The sequence below is a fragment of the Zonotrichia leucophrys genome, unplaced genomic scaffold, assembly GCF_028769735.1.
Source record: "Zonotrichia leucophrys gambelii isolate GWCS_2022_RI unplaced genomic scaffold, RI_Zleu_2.0 Scaffold_340_55594, whole genome shotgun sequence".
NCBI lineage: Eukaryota > Metazoa > Chordata > Aves > Passeriformes > Passerellidae > Zonotrichia > Zonotrichia leucophrys.
The window spans coordinates 1,573-22,119 of NW_026992545.1; the positions used below are offsets into that span (position 1 = coordinate 1,573).

A 20,547-nucleotide genomic window follows, 5' to 3' on the forward strand; every position below is an offset into this window, starting at 1 on the left:
TCCTGATATTTTAGGATCAGATTTTTTGGGGACATTTCTGATATTTTAAGATTTTTTTTGGGGACATTTCTGATATTTTAGGATCATTTTTTTGGGGGATATTTCTGATATTTTAGGATCCGTTTTTTGGGGACATTCCTGATATTTTAGGATCCGTTTTTTGGGGACATTTCTGATATTTTAGGATCCATTTTTTGGGGACATTTCTGATATTTTAGGATCTATTTTTTGGGGACATTTCCGATATTTTAGGATCCATTTTTTGGGATATTCCCAATATTTTAGTATCTTTTTTTGGGGACATTTCTGATATTTTAGGATCCATTTTTTTGGGACATTTCTGATATTTTAGGATCAGGTTTTTTGGGACATTCCCAATATTTTAGGATCAGTTTTTTGGGACATTTCTGATATTTTTGGATCCGTTTTTTGGGGACATTTCTGATATTTTAAGATCAATTTTTTGGAGACATTTCTGATATTTTAGGATCGATTTTTTTGGGATATTTCTGATATTTTAAGAATTTTTTTGGGGACCTTTCTGATATTTTAGGAATATTTTTGGGGACATCCCCAATATTTTAGGATCGATTTTTTGGGATATTCCCAATATTTTAGTATCTTTTTTTTTTGGGAACATTTTTGATATTTTAGGAATTATTTTTGGGACATTTCTGATATTTTAGGATCAATTTTTTGGGGACATTTCTGATATTTTAAGAATTTTTTTGGGGACATTTCTGATATTTTAGGATCCGTTTTTTGGGGATATTTCCGATATTTTAGGATCGATTTTTTGGGGACATTTCTGATATTTTAGGATCATTTTTTGGGTCATTTCTGATATTTTAGGATCAGGTTTTTTGGGACATTTCTGATATTTTAGGATCATTTTTTAGGGACATTTCTGATATTTTAGTATCCGATTTTTGGGGACATTTCCGATATTTTAGGATCATTTTTTTGGGGACATTTCTGATATTTTAGGAATTTATTTGGGGGATATTTCTGATATTTTCGGATCCATTTTTTGGGGACATTTCTGATATTTTAGAAATTTTTTGGGGGGGACATTTCTGATATTTTAAGATCAATTTTTGGGGACATTTCTGATATTTTAGGATCAGTTTTTTGGGTTATTTCTGGTATTTCAGGATCCATTTTTTGGGGACATTTCTGATATTTTAAGAGTGGTTTATTTTAGAATAATCCCCTTGGTTTAGGATCAGTTTTTTGGGACATTTCTGATATTTTAGGATCGATTTTTTGGGGACATTCCCGATATTTTAGGATCCATTTTTTGGGGATATTTCTGATATTTTAAGAAATTTTTTTGGGACATTTCTGATATTTTAGGAGTGGTTTATTTTGAAATAATCCCCTTGGTTTAGATTTGGGTTTTTTGGGATATTCCCAATGTTTTAGGATCCATTTTTTTTGACATTTCTGGTAGTTTAGGATTAATTTTTTTTGGGACATTCCCGATATTTTAGAGTCAATTTATTGGTGACATTCCCGATATTTTAGGATCCATTTTTTGGGATATTCCCAATATTTTAGTATCATTTTTTGGTGGGACATTTCTGATATTTTAGGATCATTTTTTGTGGACATTTCTGATATTTTAGGATCGATTTTTTGGGGATATTTCTGATATTTTAGGATCTTTTTGGGGGGGATATTCCCAATATTTTAGGAATTTTTTTGGGGACATTCCCGATATTTTAGGATCAGGTTTTTTGGGGATATTTCTGATATTTTTGGATCATTTTTTGGGGATATTTCTGGTATTTTAGGATCGATTTTTTGGGGATATTCCCGATATTTTAGGATCGGTTTTTTGGGGACTTTTACCAGGTTTTAGGATCCGTTTTTTAGGGATATTTCTGGTATTTTAGGATCAGGTTTTTTGGAGACATTCCCGATATTTTAGGATCGATTTTTTGGGGAAACTTCTGATATTTTAGGGTCAGTTTTTGGTGATATTTCTGATATTTTAGGATCGATTTTTTGGGGACATTTCCCAATATTTTAGTATCATTTTTTGGGGACATTTCTGATATTTTAGGATCCGTTTTTTGGGGACAATTCTGATATTTTAGGATTAGTTTTTGGTGATATTTCTGTTATTTTAGGATCGATTTTTTGGGGACATTTCCTATATTTTAGGATCATTTTTTTGGGGACATTTCTGATATTTTAGGATCATTTTTTGGGGACATTTCTGATATTTTAGGATCAGTTTTTTGGGAACATTTCTGATATTTTAGGATCCGGTTTTTTGGGGACATTTCCCATGTTTTAGGCTCATTTTTTTGGGGTTATTTCTGGTATTTTAGGTAATTTTTTGGGGACATTTCAGATATTTTAGGATCAGATTTTTAGGGATATTTCGGGTATTTTAGGATCAGTTTTTTTGGGAACATTTCTGATATCTTAAAAATTTTTTTGGGGACATTCCTGATATTTTAGGATCCATTTTTTGGGGACATTTCTGATATTTTAGGATCGATTTTTTGGGGACATTTCCCATGTTTTAGGATCATTTTTTTGGGGACATTTCTGATATTTTAGGATCAGTTTTTTGGGGACATTTTTGATATTTTAGGATCTTTTTTTTGGGGACATTTCTGATATTTTAGGATCCAATTTTTGGGGACATTTCTGATATTTTAGGATCAGATTTTTTAGGACATTTCTGATATTTTAGGATCCTTTTTTTGGGGACATTCCCGATATTTTAGGATCCATTTTTTTGGATATTCCCAATATTTTAGTATCATTTTTTGGACATTCCTGATATTTTAGGATCAGTTTTTTGGGGACATTTCTGATATTTTAGGATCAATTTATTGGTGACATTTCTGATATTTTAGGATCCATTTTTGGGGACATTTCTGATATTTTAGGATCAGTATTTTTGGGACATTCCCCATATTTTAAGATTGATTTTTTGGGGACATTCCTGATATTTTAGGGTCAATTTTTTGGGGACACTTCCCATGTTTTAGGATCATTTTTTTGGGGATATTTCTGATATTTTAGGATCGTTTTTTTGGGGACATTTTTGATATTTTAGGATCATTTTTTTGGGGGATATTTCTGCTATTTTAGGTAATTTTTGGGTTTATTTGTGGTGTTTTGGGGCAGATCCTGGCGCTGGCGCGGGAGCAGGGCAAGCGGGTGAAGGTGGTCGGGGGCGGCCACTCCCCCTCGGACATCGCCTGCACCGACGGCTTCATGATCCACCTGGGCCACCTCAACCGCGTGCTGCAGGTCAGGCCGGAATGTTCCGGAAAACTGAAAAAAAACCAAACCAAAATTAAAAAAATTCCCCCAAAAAATTCCTCAAAAAATCCCTCAAAAAATCACAAAAAAATCACAATAAATCACGAAAAAATCCCCCAAAAATCACCCAAAAAATCCCTGAAAAATCCCCCAAAAATCACAAAAAAATCACAAAAAAAATCCCCAAAAAGTAAAAAAATTCCCCCCCAAAAAAACACAATAAAATCACAAAAAAATCCCTCAAAAATCACAATAATTACAGAAAAATACCCCCAAAAATCATGAAAAAAACCCTCAAAAATAAAAAAAAAATCCCTCAAAAATCACAATAAATTACAAAAAAATACCCCCAAAATTACAAAAAAATCCCAAAATTAAAAAACACTCCCTCACAAAAATCCACCAAAAAAAATCACAATAAATCACGAAAAAAATCACCCAAAAATCACCCAAAAAAATCCCTCAAAAATCTCCCCAAAAAATCACAAAAAAATCTCCCAAAATATCCCCCCAAAAACTCAACCGCGTGCTGCAGGTCAGGCATGGAATGTTCCGGAAAATGGAAAAAAAAATTCCCCAAAATTAAAAAAATTCCCCCAAAAATCCACAATAAATCACGAAAAAATCACAAAAAAATCCCCCAAAAATCACAAAAAAATTCCCCAAAAAATCACAAAAAAAAATCACCAAAAAAATCCCCAAAAAATAAAAAAATTCCCCCAAAAATCCCCCAAAAATCACAATAAATCCCTCAAAAATCCCAATAAATCCCTCAAAAATCACAATAAATTACAAAAAAATACCCCCAAAAATCACAAAAAAAAAAGCCCTCAAAGATCACAAAAAATTTCCCAAAAAATCACAATTAATTACAAATAATGCCCCCAAAATCACAAAAAAATCTCCCAAAAATCACAAAAATATCCCCCAAAACCTCAACCGCGTGCTAAAATCCCCCAAAAAATCACAATAAATTACAAAAAATGCCCCCAAAAATCACAAAAAAACCCCCCAAAAATCACAAAAAAATCCCCAAAAAAATCACAAAAAAATCCCCCAAAAACTCAACCATGTGCTGCAGGTCAGGCATGGAATTTTCCGGAAAATTGAAAAAAAAAATCACCAAAAAATTGCCCAAAATTTAAAAAATTCCTTCCCAAAAATCCCCAAAAAATCCCTCAAAAATCCCAAAAAAATCGCAAAAAAATCCCTAAAAAATCACAAAAAAAAATCCCCCAAAAATCACAAAAAAATCACAAAAAAAATCCCCAAAAAGTAAAAAAATTCCCCCCAAAAAATCACAATAAATTACAAAAAAATACCCCCAAAAATCCCAAAAAAATCCCTCAAAAATCACAAAAAAATCCCCCGAAAAATCACAAAAAAACCCGCAAAAATCCCAAAAAAAATTCCCCAAAAAATCACAATAAATTACAAATAATGCCCCCAAAAATCCACAAAAAATCTCCCAAAAATCCCCCAAATAATCACAATAAATTACAAAATAATGCCCCCAAAAATAACAAAAAAATCCCCAAAAAAATCACAAAAGTATCCCCCAAAAACTCAACCACGTGCTGCAGGTCAGGCGCGGAATGTTCCGGAAAATTGAGGAAAAAAAATCCCCAAAATTAAAAAAATTCCCCCCAAAAATCCCAAAAAAAATCACGAAAAAATCACAAAAAAATTCCCCAAAAAATAAAAAAAAATTTCCCCATAAAATCACAATAAATTACAAAATAATGCCCCCAAAAATCACAAAAAAAATTCTCCAAAAAATCACACATAAAATACAAACAAATGCCCCAAAAATCACAAAAAACCCTCAAAAAACACAACAAAAAATCCCCAAAAAAATCACAAAAAACCCCCCAAAAAATCCCCAAAAAAAATTCTCCAAAAAATCACAATAAATTACAAAAAAATGCCCCCAAAAATCACAAAAAAACCCTCAAAAATCACAAAAAAGCCCCAAAAATCCCCCAAAAATTCTCCAAAAAATCACAATAAATTACAAAAAATGCCCCCAAAAATCACAAAAAAATCCTCAAAAATCACAAAAAAATCCTCAAAAAAATCACAAAAATATCCCCAAAAACTCAACGGCGTGCTGCAGGTCAGGCATGGAATGTTCCGGAACATTGAAAAAAAAAATCCCCAAAATTAAAAAAATTCCCCCAAAAATCCCCAAAAAATCCCTCAAAAATCCCTCAAAAATCACTAAAAAAATCAGAAAAAAATCCCAAAAAAATCAGAAAAAAAATCGCAAAAAATCAGAGAAAAAATCCCTAAAAATCAGAAAAAAAATCCCAAAAAATCAGGAAAAATTCCCAAAAAATCAGAAAAAAATCCAAAAAAATCAGAGAAAAAAATCCCAAAAATGAGAAAAAAAATCCAAAAAAATTTGGAAAAAAACCCCCAAAAAATCAGAAAAAAAATCAGAAAAAAAATCCCAAAAAATTCGAAAAAAAATCCCAAAAATTTGAAAAAAAATCCCAAAAAATCGGAAAAAAATTTCCAAAAAAACAGAATTAATTCCCAAAATCCCAAATTTCAGGTGGACAAGGAGAAGCTGCAGGTGAAGGTGGAGGCCGGGATTCTGCTCTCGGAGCTCAACCTGGAGCTGGACAAACACGGCCTGGCCCTGGAGAAGTGAGAGCGGGAATAAATGTGGGATTAATTAATTAATTAAATGTGGGGATTAAATTTAATTAAATGTGGGATTAAATATGGGATTAAATATGGGATTAATTTAATTACATATGGGATTAAATATGGGATTAATTTAATTAAATATGGGATTAAATATGGGATTAAATTTATTATAAATATGGGATTAATTTCATTTACATATGGGATTAAATATGGGATTAATTTAATTCAATATGGGATTGAATATGGGATTAAATATGGAATGAGATAAAAAGGATGGCCTGGGAGTAATGGATTGAAATATGGGAATTAATATGGGATTAATTTCAGTAAATGTGGGATTAAATATGGGATTAAATATGGGATTTAATTTAATTAAATGTGGGATTAAAATATGGGATTGAATTGGGATTAATTAATTAAATGTGGGATTAAATATGGGATTAAATATGGGATTAAATTTATTAAATGTGGGATTAAATATGGGATTGAATATGGGATGGGGAGGGGGATGGGAATGGGACGTGAATCCAGGTGGGATAGGATCAGGAATGGATCCAGTGGATCAAAATGTGGGAATGGATCCAGGTGGGATCAGAGTGGATCCAGGGGGATCAGGATCCAGGAGAGGATCCAGTGTGGATCATGGATCAGGAATTGATCAGGTGGGCTCCAAAGTGGAATGGATCTGGGTGGGACAGGACGGATCGGTGGGATTGAGAGCCAGAATGATCCAGGTGGGATCAGGATTGGATGATCCAGGAGAGATCTGGGAAGGGATCCAGGTGGGAGCAAATCTGGCAATGGATCCAGGTGGGATTAGAGAGCCAGGAATGGATCCAGAGGGACCAGGACTGGATCTGGGTGGGATCAGGATCTCCAGGAATGGATCGGGTGGGACCAGGACCGGATCCGGGTGGGACCAGGAATGGATCTGGGGGATTGACAGCCAGGAATGGATCCGGGTGGGGCCAGGACTGGATCTGGGTGGGACCAGGAATGGATCTGGGTGGGATCAGGATCTCCAGGACTGGATCTGGGTGGGATCAGGACCGGATCTGGGTGGGATCAGGATCTCCAGGAATGGATCCAGGTGGGACCAGGACCGGATCCGGGTGGGATTGAGAGCCAGGACTGGATCTGGTGGACCAGAAGCAGATCTGGGAGGGACCAGGACCGGATCCGGGTGGGATCAGGATCTCCAGGACTGGATCCGGGTGGGATCAGGATCTCCAGGCCCAGATCTGGGTGGGATTGACAGCCAGGAATGGATCCAGGTTTGACCAGGAATGGATCCTGGTGGGATCAGGAATGGATCCAGATGGGATTGAGAGCCAGGACTGGATCCGGGTGGGATCAGGATCTCCAGGACTGGATCCAGGTGGGACCAGGACTGGATCCGGGTGGGATTGAGAGCCAGGAATGGATCCAGGCGGGATCAGAATCCGGGACTGGATCCAGGTGGGATCCAAGCTGGGAATGGATCTGGGTGGGATCAGGATCTCCAGGAATGGATCCGGGTGGGATCAGGATCAGGAATGGATCCAGGTGGGATCAGGATCTCCAGGAATGGATCCAGGTGGGACCAGGACCGGATCTGGGTGGGATTGAGAGCCAGGAATGGATCCGGGTGGGATCAGGATCTCCAGGACCGGATCTGGGTGGGATCAGGATCTCCAGGAATGGATCCAGGAGGGATCAGGACTGGATCCAGGTGGGATTGAGAGCCAGGAATGGATCCAGGTGTGACCAGGACCGGATCCGGGTGGGATCAGGATCTCCAGGACCGGATCCAGGTGGGACCAGGAATGGATCTGGGTGGGATTGAGAGCCAGGAATGGATCCAGGTGGGATCAGGAATGGATCCAGGTGGGATCAGGATTGGGAATGGATCCAGGTGGGACCAGGAATGGATCCAGGAGGGATCAGGAATGGATCCAGGAGGGATCAGAATCCGGGACTGGATCCGGGTGGGATCAGGATCTCCAGGACTGGATCCGGGTGGGATCAGGATCTCCAGGAATGGATCCAGGTGAGACCAGGACCGGATCCGGGTGGGACCAGGAATGGATCCAGGTGGGATTGAGAGCCAGGAATGGATCCAGGTGGGACCAGGACTGGATCCGGGTGGGATTGAGAGCCAGGAATGGATCCGGGTGGGACCAGGACTGGATCCGGGTGGGATCAGGATCTCCAGGACTGGATCCGGGTGGGACCAGGACCGGATCTGGGTGGGATCAGGATCTCCAGGACCGGATCTGGGTGGGACCAGGACCGGATCCGGGTGGGATCAGGATCTCCAGGACCGGATCCAGGTGGGATCAGGATCTCCAGGACCGGATCCGGGTGGGATCAGGATCTCCAGGACCGGATCCTGCCATGATCCGGCTCCAAGGTCCCCGATTCCATCCCGTGTTTTCCCATTGCCAGTCTGGGCGCGGTTGCCGAGGTCACGGCCGCCGGGGTCATCGGCACCGGCACCCACAACACCGGCATCCAGCTCGGCATCCTCGCCACCCAGGTGAGAAAATTCCCGAAATTTTCCTAAAATTCCCGAAATTTTCCTAAAATTTGGGGTTTTTTGGTCTTAGAAAACCCCCCTTAGAAAATCCCCCCCCAAAAAATTTTAAAATTTTAAAAAATAATTTAAGTTTTTGGAAGTGGCAAAAAAAAAAAAAAAAAATTTAAAAGGTGAATTTAAAATAATGCAAAAAATCCCCCCCAAAAAAAATTTTAGAAGTACCAGAATCCTGCCACAAGGTCTGAAAAAAATCCCCAAAATATCTCCAAAAAATCTCCAAAAAATTCCCCAAAAATTCCCCAAAAAATTCCAAAAAAAATTCCCAAAAAATTCCCCAAAAATTCCCAAAAAATTCCCCAAAAATAAAAATATCCCCAAAAATCTCCAAGAAATCAAAAAAAAAAAATTCTAAAAATCCCCCCCAAAAAATTACCCCAAAAATTCCAAAAGAATTTTAAAATATTAAAAAAACAAAAACCCAAATTCCAATAATAATAAAAAAAAATCTAAAATAATCCCAAAAAAATCCCCAAAAATTAAAAAAATAATTTAATTAAATCCTCAAGAAGCCCCAAAAAAGCGCCCAAAATTGCCAACAAATCCTGAAAAAAATATTTTAAAATCTCTCGCAAAAAAATCCCATCAAAAATCTAATAATGGCAAAAATCCCCAAAAATTCCGCAAAAAATCCCAAAAAAAAGCAGAAAAAAACTCCCAAAAATCCCCCCATAAATTGAATATAATTTTTAAAAATTCTGAAATAAATTTTAAAAAAATTAGGAAAAAATCGAAAAAAATCCGAAAAAATTAAAAAAATATTTAAAAAATCAGAAAAAATTCTGAAATAATTAAAACAAAGATCCGAAAAAAATCCGAAAAAATTGGGAAAAAAATCCGAAAAAATTCCAAAAAAATCTGAAAAAATTCCAAAAAAATCCGAAAAAATTCCAAAAAATTCCCATAAATTGAATAAAATTTAAAAAAATTCCAAAATAAATTTAAAATAGAAAAAAATCTAAAAGATTCCCAAAAAATAAAAAAATCCCAAAAATGTCCGAAAAAATTCCATTAAAAATCTGAAAAAATTCAGAAAAAATACAAAACAATCTGAAAAAATTCAGAAAAATATCCGAAAAAATCTGAAAAAAATCCAAAAAAATTCATAAAAAATTGAAAAAAAAAATCCAAAAAAATAAAAAAAAAAAATCAGAAAAAATTTTTAAAAAATCAAAAAAATCAGAAATAATAAGAAAATCAGAAAAAATTTAAAAAAAAATCTGAAAAGAATCCAAAGAAATCCAAAAAATTCAAAAAATCCGAAAAAATTCCAAAGAAATCCGGAAAAATTCTGAGAAAAATCGAAAAAAATCGAAAAAAAAACCAGAAAAAATTGAAAAAAAATCCGAAAAAAATCCTTTAAAAATCAAAAAAAATTCCAAAAAAATCCGAAAAAAATCTGAAAAAAATCCAAAAAAATCCGAAAAAATTCTGAAAAAAATCAAAATAAAATCCAAAAAAAATCCGAAAAAAATCCCAAAAAATTCCCCAAAATCCCGTTTTTCCCCAGGTGGTGGCGCTGACTTTGCTGCTGGCCTCGGGGGAGGTTCTGGAATGTTCCGAGTCCCTGAACCCGGAAGTGTTCGGGGCGGCCCGGCTGCACCTGGGGGCGCTGGGGATCGTCCTGGACGTCACCTTCCAGTGCGTGCGCCAGTTCCGGCTCCGGGAAATCGCTTTTCCCTCCACCCTCACACAGGTGGGGAAAATCCCAAAATTCCCGAAATTCCCAAAATTCCCAAAAATTCCCAGGAATGAGGGAAAAAATTCCGGAGATTTTCTTGGGAAAATCCAAATTCCTGAAAAATAATTTTCCACAATTCCAGGTTTGGAAAATCGCAAAATTTCTCAAAAACTCCCAAAAATTCCCCAAAATTCCCGCAAAATTCCCAAAAATTCCCAAAAATTTCCCAGAATTGTCCAGGAAACAAATTCCAGAAATTTCTGTGATGGGAAAAAATTCCCAAGATTTCTTGGGAAAAATGAAATTTTCCACAATTCCAGCTCTGGGAAATAGCCTTTCCATCAACCCTCACTCAGGTGGGATCCCAAAATTCCAAAATTCCAAAATTCCAGGAATGAGGGAAAAAATTCCCAAAATTTTTTGGAAAAAGAAAATTTTCCACAATTCCGGCTGCGCGAAATCGCTTTTCCATCCACCCTACACAGGTGGGGAAACCCAAATTCCCAAAAATTCCAAAAATTCCCAAAAATTTAAAAAAATTCCCAAAAAATTTCCCAAAAATCAAATTCCCAAAAAATCCCAAAAAAATCGCCTTTCCACAACCTCACACAGGGTGGAAAAATCCCAAAATCCCCAAAAAATTCCCCAAAAATTCCCAAAAATTCCAAAAACCCCAAAAATTTCTCAAAAAATTCCAAAAATTCCCAAATATTCCCAAAAAAATGCTTTCCCTCCACCTCAAAGTGAATTCCAAAATTCCCGAAATTCCAAATCCAAAATTCAAAATTCTGTGGGAATGGGGAAAAAATTCCGAGATTTTCTTGGAAATTCCCAAATTTGGAAATAAATTTTCCACAATTCTGCCTCCGGGAAATCGCCTTCCCCTCCACCCTCACACAGGTGGGGAAAATCCCAAAATTCCTGAAAATCCAAAAATTCCCAAAAATTCCCGGGAATGAGGAAAAAAATTCCCGAGATTTTCTTGGGAAAATTCCCAGAATTTCCTTGGGAAAAATGAAATTTTCCACAATTCCGGCTCCGGGAAATCGCCTTTCCGTCAACCCTCACACAGGTGGGAATCCCAAAAAATTCCCCAAAAAATTCCCCAAAAATTCCCAAAAAATTCCCCAAAAATTCCCAAAAATCTCCAAAAATTCCCAAAAAATTCCCAAAAAATTCCAAAAAATTCCCAAAAAAATTCCCAAAAATTCCAAAAATTCCCAAAAATTCCCAAAAATCCCCCAAAATCTCCAAAAAATTCCCAAAAATTCCCCAAAAAAATCCCTTTCATCCACCTCACACAGTGCGAAAATCCCAAAATTCCCCAAAAAATTCCCAAAAATTCCCAAAAAATTTCCAAAAATTCCCCAAAAATCTCCAAAAATTCCAAAAATTCCCAAAAAATTCCTTTCCCCAATCCAAGTGGGAATCCAAAATTCCAAATCCAAAAATTCGGAATGAGGGAAAAATTCCCAGGAATGAGGGAAAAAATTCCCGAGATTTTCTTGGGAAAAATGAAATTTTCCACAATTCTGGCTCTGGGAAATCGCCTTTCCATCAACCCTCACACAGGTGGGGAAAAATCCCAAAATTCCCAAAAAATTCCCAAAAATTCAAAAAAACCAAAAAATTCCCAAAAAATTTCAAAAAATTCCCAAATATTCCAAAAATTCCAAAATTTCCAAAAATTCCGCCAAAAATCGCCTTTCCCTCACCCTCACACAGGTGGGGAAAAATTCCCAAAATTCCCAAAAAATTCCCCAAAAATTTCCCAGGGAATGAGAAAAAATTCCCAGGCCAGGATTATGGGGAAAAATTCCCAAGATTTTGTTGGGAAAAATGAAATTTTCCACAATTCCGGCTCTGGGAAATCGCCTTTCCCTCAACCCTCACACAGGTGGGAATCCCAAAAATCCCTGAAAATCCAAAAATTCCCAGATGAGAAAAATTCCAGGAATGGGGAAAAAATTCCGAGATTTCTTGGGAAAAATGAAATTTTCCACAACTTCGGACTCTGGGAAATCGCCTTTCCGTCAACCCTCACACAGGTGGCAAAATTCCCAAAAATTCCCAGAAAATTCCAAAAATTCCCAAAAATTCCCCAAAATTCCCCAAAAATTTCCCAAAAATTCCCAAAAATTTTCCAAAAATTCCCAAAATTCCCAAAAATTCCCAAAATTTCCACAAAATTCCATAATTTCCTGGAATTTCATGAATGAATTGGGAAAAATACCAAGATTTTCTTGGGAAAAATGAAATTTTCCAAATTCGCTCTGGGAATCGCCTTTCCCTGCACTCCACAGTGGGAAAAATTCCAAAAATTCCTAAAAATTCCGAAAATTCCACCAAATTTTCTGGGTTGGAATGATGGGAAAATAATTCTGAGATATTTCCTTGGGAAAATGAAATTTTCCACAATTTGCTCTAGGGAAATCGCCTTCCAATCAATTCCCGTCAAATTGGGAATCCCAAAAATCCCAAAATTCCAAAATTCCCAAAAATTCAGATTGAGGTAAAAATTTCCACGGAATGAGGGAAAATTCCGAGATTTTCTTGGGAAAAATGGAATTTTCCACAATTCGGTCTTTCCTGGGAAATCGCTTCCTCACCTCAAAGTTGGGAAAATCCCAAATTCCTGAAAATAAAAAATTCCGAAAATTCTGGTGGGAATGGGGAAAAAATTCCGGAGATTTTCTTGGGAAAATTCCCAGAATTTCCTTGGGAAAAATGAAATTTTCCACAATTCTGGCTCTGGGAAATCGCCTTTCCCTCAACCCTCACACAGGTGGGGAAAAATCCCAAAATTCCCCAAAAAATTCCCCAAAAAATTCCCCGAAAAATTCCAAAAAATTCCCAAAAAATTCCCAAAAAATTTCCCAAAAATTCCCCAAAAATCTCCAAAAATTCCCAAAAAATTCCCCAAAAAAATCGCCTTTCCCTCAACCCTCACACAGGTGGGGAAAAATCCCAAAATTCCCCAAAAAATTCCCCAAAAATTCCAAAAAATTCCCCAAAAATTCAAAAAAAAATCCCAAAAAATTTCCCAAAAATTCCCCAAAAATCTCCAAAAATTTCCCAAAAAAAATCCCTAAAATTTCCCAAAAATTTCCCAAAATTTCCCTGAATTTCTGTGGGAATGAAGAAAAAATTCCCGAGATTTCCTTGGGAAAAATGAAATTTTCCACAATTCCGGCTCTGGGAAATCGCCTTCCCATCAACCCTCACACAGGTGGGAATCCAAAATTCCTGAAATTCCAAAAATTCCTGGGAATCATTTTTTGAGAATATTTATAGGGAATAATTTCCTGGGAATAATTTCTTGGGAATATTTCTTGGGAATATGTCCAGAGAAAAAATTTCCTGGAAATATTTATTGGGAATAAATTCCTGGAAATTTTTCCTGGGTATCTTTTTTGGGAATGTTTTCTGGGAATAATTCTTGGGAATATTTCTTGGGAATGTTTCCTGGGAATATTTCATGAAAATATTTCCTGGGAATCATTTCCTGGGAATATTTCTTGGAAAATAATTCTTGGGAATAATTCTCGGGAACTTTTCTTCGGAATAATTTCCTGGGAATATTTTTGGGAATATTTTCTGAAAATAATTCTCGGGAATAATTTCCTGGAATATTTTCTTGGGAATATTTCTTGGAAAATAATTCTTGGAAATAATCCTCGGGAACTTTCCTTGGGAATAATTTTCTGGGAATATTTTTTGGGGAATATTTTCTGATTATAATTACCTGGGAATAATTCCCAGAAATATTTCCTGGAAATATTTATTGGGAATAAATTCCTGGAAATTTTTCCTGGGTATCTTTTTTGGGAATGTTTTCTGGAATAATTTCTTGGGAATATTTTCTGGGAATATTTTCTGAAAATAATTCTTGGAATAATTCTCGGGAATTTTCCTTCGGAATAATTTTCTGGGAATATTTTTTGGGAATATTTTCTGATTATAATTACCTGGGAATAATTCCCAGGAGTATTTATTGGGAATATTTATTGGAATAAATTCCTGGAAATTTTTCCTGGGTATCTTTTTTGGGAATGTTTTCTGGGAATAATTTCTTGGGAATATTTTCTGGGAATATTTTCTGAAATAATTCTTGGGAATAATTTCCTGGGAATATTTCCTGGGAATGTTTCCTGGGAATATTTCATGGGAATATTTCCTGGGAATCATTTCCTGGGAATATTTCTTGGAAAATAATTCTTGGGAATATTTCTCGGGAATTTTCCTTCGGAATAATTTTCTGGGAATATTTTTGGGAATATTTTTGGGAATAATTTCTTGGAAATATTTTGGGAATAATTTCTAGGAATATTTCATGGCAATATTTATTGGGAATATTTTATGGGAATGTTTTCCTGGGCAATATCCCGCTGGAATTGAGCCCCATTCCCGTTGGATCCCAAATTTTGGGATCTCTGCCAAATTCCCGACATTCCCACGGTGGAAAACCTGGAAAAAATTCCGGAATTTTCCCCGTTTTTCCCGTTTTTCCAGGTGCTGGATGAGCTGGACGAGCACCTGCGGAATTCCCGATATTTCCGCTTCCTGTGGTTCCCGCACACCGACAACGTCCGGGTCATCTACCAGGATCCCACTGAGCAGGTCCTGAAATTCCCAAAATTCCTAAAATTCCGAGAATTCCTGAAATTTCCCGAGATCCCCAAAAAAAGATCCCAAAATGCCAAAATCCCAAAAAAACATGAAATTCCCAAAATCCTTTAAATCCCAAGAATTCCTGAAATCTTTGAAATACCTAAAATCGTTAAAATACAAAAAATTCCTGAAATCCCAAAATCCCCTGAAATCCCAAAAATCCATGAAATTCCGAGAATTCCTGAAATCCCAAAAATTCTTAGAATTCCTGAAATCCCTGAAATCCCTAAAAACGTTAAAATACAAAAAATTCCTGATGTCCCAAAAATTCCCTGAAATCCCCAAAATCCACGGAATTCCGAGAGTTCCTAAAATTGCCTGAAATCCCAAAAAATCCCAAAATGCCAAAAATCCTTTAAATCCCAAAATTCATGGAATTCTGAGAGTTCCTAAAATTCCCTGAGATCCCAAAAATCCCCAAATGCCAAAAATCCCTGAAATTCCCAAAATCCTTTAAATCCCAAGAATTCCTGAAATCCCAAAAATCCATGAAATTCGGAGAATTTTTAAAATTTCCTGAGATCCCAAAAATCCCCAAATGAGAAAAATCCTTTAAACCCCAAAAATTCATGAAATTCTGAGAGTTCCTAAAATTCCCTGAGATCCCAAATAATCCCCAATTGCCCGAAATCCCTGAAATCCCAAAAATTCTTACAATCTCTGAAATCCCTGAAATCCCTAAAAACGTTAAAATACAAAAAATTCCTGATGTCCCAAAAATTCCCTGAAATCCCCAAAATCCACGGAATTCCCAGAGTTCCTGAAATTCTCTGAGATCCCCAAAAAATCCCAAAATGCCAAAAATCCCTGAAATTCCCAAAAATCCTTAAAATAGTTAAAATACAAAAAATTGCTGAAATCCCAAAAATCCGTGAAATTCTGAGAATTCCTAAAATTTCCCGAGATCCCGAAAAATCCCCAAATGAGAAAAATCCTTGAAATCCAAAAAATTCCTAAAATCCCTGAAATCCATGAAATTCTGAGAATTCCTAAAATTCCCATAAATCCCAAAAATCCCTGAAATTCCCAAAATCTTTTAAATCCCAAGGATTCCTGAAATCCCAAAAATTCTTACAATTCCTGAAATCCTTGAAATCCCTAAAATCGTTAAAATGCAAAAATTCTGAAATCAAAAAATCCAAAATCCTGAAATCCAAAAATCCGAAATTCCTAAATTAAATTCCTGAAATCCCAAAAATCCTGTATCCTGAAATCCCAAAATTCCCAAAAATTCCTAAAATGAAATTCCTGAAATCCAAAAATCCCTGTAATCCCTGAAATCCCAAAAATTCCCAAAAATTCCCAAAATGAAATTCCTGAAATCCCCAAAATCTCTGAAATCCTAAAATCCAAATCTGAATCCAAAAATCTCAAAATACTGAAATCCCAAAAATTCCCAAAATCCTGAAATCCTAAAATTCAAATCCTGAAATCCAAAAAACCTAAATCCTTGAAATCCCAAAAATTCCCAAAAATCCTAAAATCAAATTCCTAAAATCCCTGAAATCCCTGAAATCCAAAAATCCCAAAAATCAAATCCAAAAATTCCTAAAATGAAATCCTGAAATCCTCACAAAATCCTGGATACCTCCATGGAATCCCTGATATCCCAAAATTCCCAAAAATTCCCAAAATTCCCGAAATCCCTGATTTTGCCGTGGTTTTGCAGGCTCCCCGCTCGTCCTCCAGTTGGTTTTGGGATTACGCCGTGGGATTTCACCTCCTGCAGCTCCTGCTCTGGATCAGGTACGGAAACACAAAATCCCAAAAATCCCAAAAATCCCAAAAATCCCAAATCCCAAAAATACCAAATCCCAAAAATCCCAAATCACAAAAATCTCAAAATCCCAAATGTCCAAAATCCCAAAAATCCCAAGTACCCAGAATCCCAAATGTAGCAAAAATCCCAAAATTCCAAATCCCAAAAATCCCAAATCCCAAAAATCCCAAATCCCAAATCCCAAAAATCCCAAATCCTCAAAATCCCAAATCCCAAAAATCTCAAAAATCCCAAAAATCCCAAAAATCCCAAAACCCCAAATCCCAAAAATCCCAAAAATCACAAAAATCCCAAAAATCCCAAAAATCCCAAATCCCAAAAATCTCAAAAATCCCAAATCCCCAAACCCTCAAATCCCAAATCCCTCCATTTTTGGGGGATTTTTTTGGAATTTGAATCCCAAAATCCCCAAATCCCAAATACCCCAAAATCCAGATCCCAAACTCCAAATCCCAAAAATCACAAAAATCCCAAAAAGCCCAAAAGCCCAAAATCTCAAAAAATCCCAAAAATCTCAAAAATACCAAATCACAGAAATCCCAAATCCCAAATCTGAAATCCCAAATGCCCAGAATCCCAAATCCCAATCCCCAAATGCCAAAAATCTCAAAAATCCCAAAAATCCCAAAAATCCCAAATCCCAAAAATCCCAAAAATCCCAAAAATCCCAAAAATCCAAAAATCCCAAAAATCCCAAAAATCCCAAATGCCCAAAATCCCAAATCCCAAAAATCCCAAAAATCTCAAAAAATCCCAAACCCCAAATCATAAAAATCCCAAAAGCCCAAAATCCCAAATCCCAAATCCCAAAAATCCCAAAAATCCCAAAAATCCCAAAAATCCCAAATCCCAAATCCCCAAAAATCCCAAAAATCTAAAAAATCCCAAATCTCAAATTCCCAAAAATCTCAAATACCCAGAATCCCAAATCCCTAACCCCAAATCCCAAATGCCCAAAATCCCAAATGCCCAAAATCCAAAAATCCCAAATCACAAAAATCCCAAAAATCTCAAAAATCCCAAAAATCTCAAAAATCCCAAAAATCCAAAATGCCAAAATGCCTAAAAATCCCAAAATTCCCAAAATCCCAAATTCCCTTAAACTCCAGATCCCCAACCCAAAATCCCCAAAATCCCCAAAATCCCAAAAATCCCAGATCCCGAACCCCAAATCCCAAAAATCCCAAAAAGCCCAAATATCCCCAAATCCCAAAATCCCGAATCACAAAAATCCCAAAAATCTCAAAAATCCCAAATCCCAAATCCCAAAAATCCCAAAACCCCAAATCCCAGAAATCCCCAAAATCCCAAATGCCCAGAATCCCAAATCCCAAAAATCCCAAAAATCCCAAAAATCCCAAAAATCCCAAAAATCCCAAATCCTGACCTCCAAATCCCAAACCCCAAATCCCAAAAATCCCGGTTTTTTGCAGGATTTTTTGGGCAGGAATTCCTGGTTTTTTTGCAGGATTTTAGGGAAGGAATTCTCCAGGTTTTTTTGCAGGATTTTTTGGGGGCTGAATTCCAATATTTTGGGGCTGAATTCCCATTTTTTGGGACTGAATTCCCGTTTCTTTGCAGGATTTTTGGGGCCTAAATTCCCATTTTTTGGCGGTTAATTCCTGGTTTTTGAGGGCTGAATTCCCGGGTTTTTTGCAGGACTTTTTGGGAAGGAATTCCCATTTTTTTGGAGGACTGAATTCCCATTTTTTTGGCGGCTGAATTCCCCTTTTTTGGCAGGATTTTGGGAAAGAATTCCCGGGTTTTTTTGCAGGATTGCAATATTTGGGGCTGAATTCCCATTTTATGGGGGACTGAATTCCCGGTTTTTTGGGGGTGAATTCCTCGTTTTTAGGGCTGAATTCCCGGGTTTTTTGCAGGATTTTTTAGGAAGGAATTCCCGATTTTTTGAAGGATTTTTGGGAAAGAATTTTGCAGGATTTTTTGGGGGCTAAATTCCCATTTTTGGGACTGAATTCCCGGTTTTTTGCAGGATTTTTTGGGGGCTAAATTCCCATTTTTTGGGGGTGAATTCCTGGTTTTTGGGGGCTGAATTCCCGGGTTTTTTGCAGGATTTTTTGGCAAGAAATTCCCATTTTTTGGGGGACTGAATTCCCATTTTTTTGCAGGATTTTTTGGGGCTAAATTCCCATTTCTGGGGGGACTGAAATCCCGTTTTTTTGCAGGAATTTTTGGGCAGGAATTCCCAATTTTTTGGGGGATTTTTGGGAAAGAATTCCTGGTTTTCTGCAGGATTTTTTGGGGGCTAAAATCCAACATTTTTGGCCTAAATTCCCATTTTTTGGGGGTGAATTCCTGGTTTTTTTGACTGAATTCCCAGGGGTTTTTTTGCAGGATTTTTTCAGGAAAAATTTCCAGGATTTTTTTGACTGAATTCCCGTTTTTCCCCCTTTTCCCAGCTCGTTCTTCCCCGCCCTGGTGCTCTGGATCAACCGCGCGTTTTTCCGGCTCCTGTTCAGGAAGGGATTCCCCTTTTTTGCAGGATTTTTTGGGGGCTAAATTCCCATTTTTTGGGGGTGAATTCCTGGTTTTTGGGGGCTGAATTCCCGGGTTTTTTTGCAGGTTTTTTTGGGCAGGAATTCCCTTTTTTTTGGGACCTGAATTCCCATTTTTTTGGGTAGGAATTCCCATTTTTTTGCAGGATTTTTGGGAAAGAATTCCCGTTTTTTTGCAGGATTTTTTAGGGGCTAAATTCCCAATTTTTTAGGGCTGAATTCCCATTTTTGGGGGGACTGAATTCCCGTTTTTTTGCAGGATTTTTTGGGACCTAAATTCCCATTTTTTGGGGGTGAATTCCCGGTTTTTGGGGACTGAATTCCTGGTTTTTTTGCAGGATTTTTTGGGGGCTGAATTCCAATTTTTTGGGGCTGAATTCCCATTTTTTGGGGGGACTGAATTCCCGGTTTTTTGGGGCTGAATTCCGGGGTTTTTTGCAGGATTTTTTGGGAAGCAATCCCGGGATTTTTTTGACTGAATTCCCGGGTTTTTTTTGACTGAATTCCCGTTTTTTTCCCCTTTTCCCAGCTCGTTCTTCCCCGCCCTGGTGCTCTGGATCAACCGCGCGTTTTTCCGGCTCCTGTTCAGCTCCCGCCAGGAGAGAATTCCCATTATTTTGGGAAGGAATTCTCTGGGTTTTTTGCAGGATTTTTTGGGAAGGAATTCCCATTTTTTGGGGGGTGATTTCCCATTTTTTTGGGGACTGAATTCCCCCTTTTTTTGGGGGCTGAATTCCCATTTTTTTGCAGGATTTTAGGGAAAGAATTCTCCGTTTTTTTGCAGGATTTTTTGGGAAGGAATTCCCATTTTTTGGGGGCTGAATTCCCTTTTTTTGGGAAGGAATTCCCGTTTTTTTGCAGGATTTTTGGGAAAGAATTCCCGGGGTTTTTTTGCAGGATTTTTTGGGGGCTAAATTCCCATTTTTTGGGGGTGAATTCCTGGTTTTTGGGGTCTGAATTCCCGGGTTTTCTGCAGGATTTTTTGGGGGCTAAAATCCAACATTTTCGGCCAAAATTCCCATTTTTTGGGGGTGAATTCCTGTTTTTTGAGGGCTGAATTCCCGGGGTTTTTTTCACTGAATTCCCGGGTTTTTTTGCAGGAATTTTTTACTGAATTCTGGAATTTTTTTGACCGAATTCCCGATTTTTTCCCCTTTTCCCAGCTCGTTCTTCCCCGCCCTGGTGCCCTGGATCAACCGCGCGTTTTTCCGGCTCCTGTTCAGCTCCCGCCAGGAGAGCGTCGGGCGCAGCCACCGCGTCCTCACCTACGAGTGCCGCTTCCGGCAGCACGTCCAGGACTGGGCCGTCCCCGTGTGAGTGCGGAATTCCAGGAATTCCATGGAAAATCCCAAAAAATCCCAGTGCAGGACTGGGCTGTCCC

At 37.3% G+C, this 20,547-nt stretch overlaps 1 protein-coding gene across 1 annotated transcript in view; it reads left to right on the forward strand.

Moving 5' to 3' along the window:
* Positions 1–3,150: 3,150 nt before the first annotated feature.
* Positions 3,151–20,547, forward strand: part of LOC135441553 (L-gulonolactone oxidase-like) — a gene marked incomplete at its 5' end in the record, with an annotated part of 32,707 nt that continues 15,310 nt past the window's right edge. The window contains 7 exons of the mRNA XM_064701110.1: positions 3,151–3,276; positions 5,846–5,940; positions 8,371–8,461; positions 10,029–10,214; positions 14,712–14,819; positions 16,540–16,616; positions 20,330–20,479. Coding sequence (XP_064557180.1) covers positions 3,151–3,276; positions 5,846–5,940; positions 8,371–8,461; positions 10,029–10,214; positions 14,712–14,819; positions 16,540–16,616; positions 20,330–20,479 — 833 coding nt within the window. The remainder of the gene's footprint in view (positions 3,277–5,845; positions 5,941–8,370; positions 8,462–10,028; positions 10,215–14,711; positions 14,820–16,539; positions 16,617–20,329; positions 20,480–20,547) is intronic.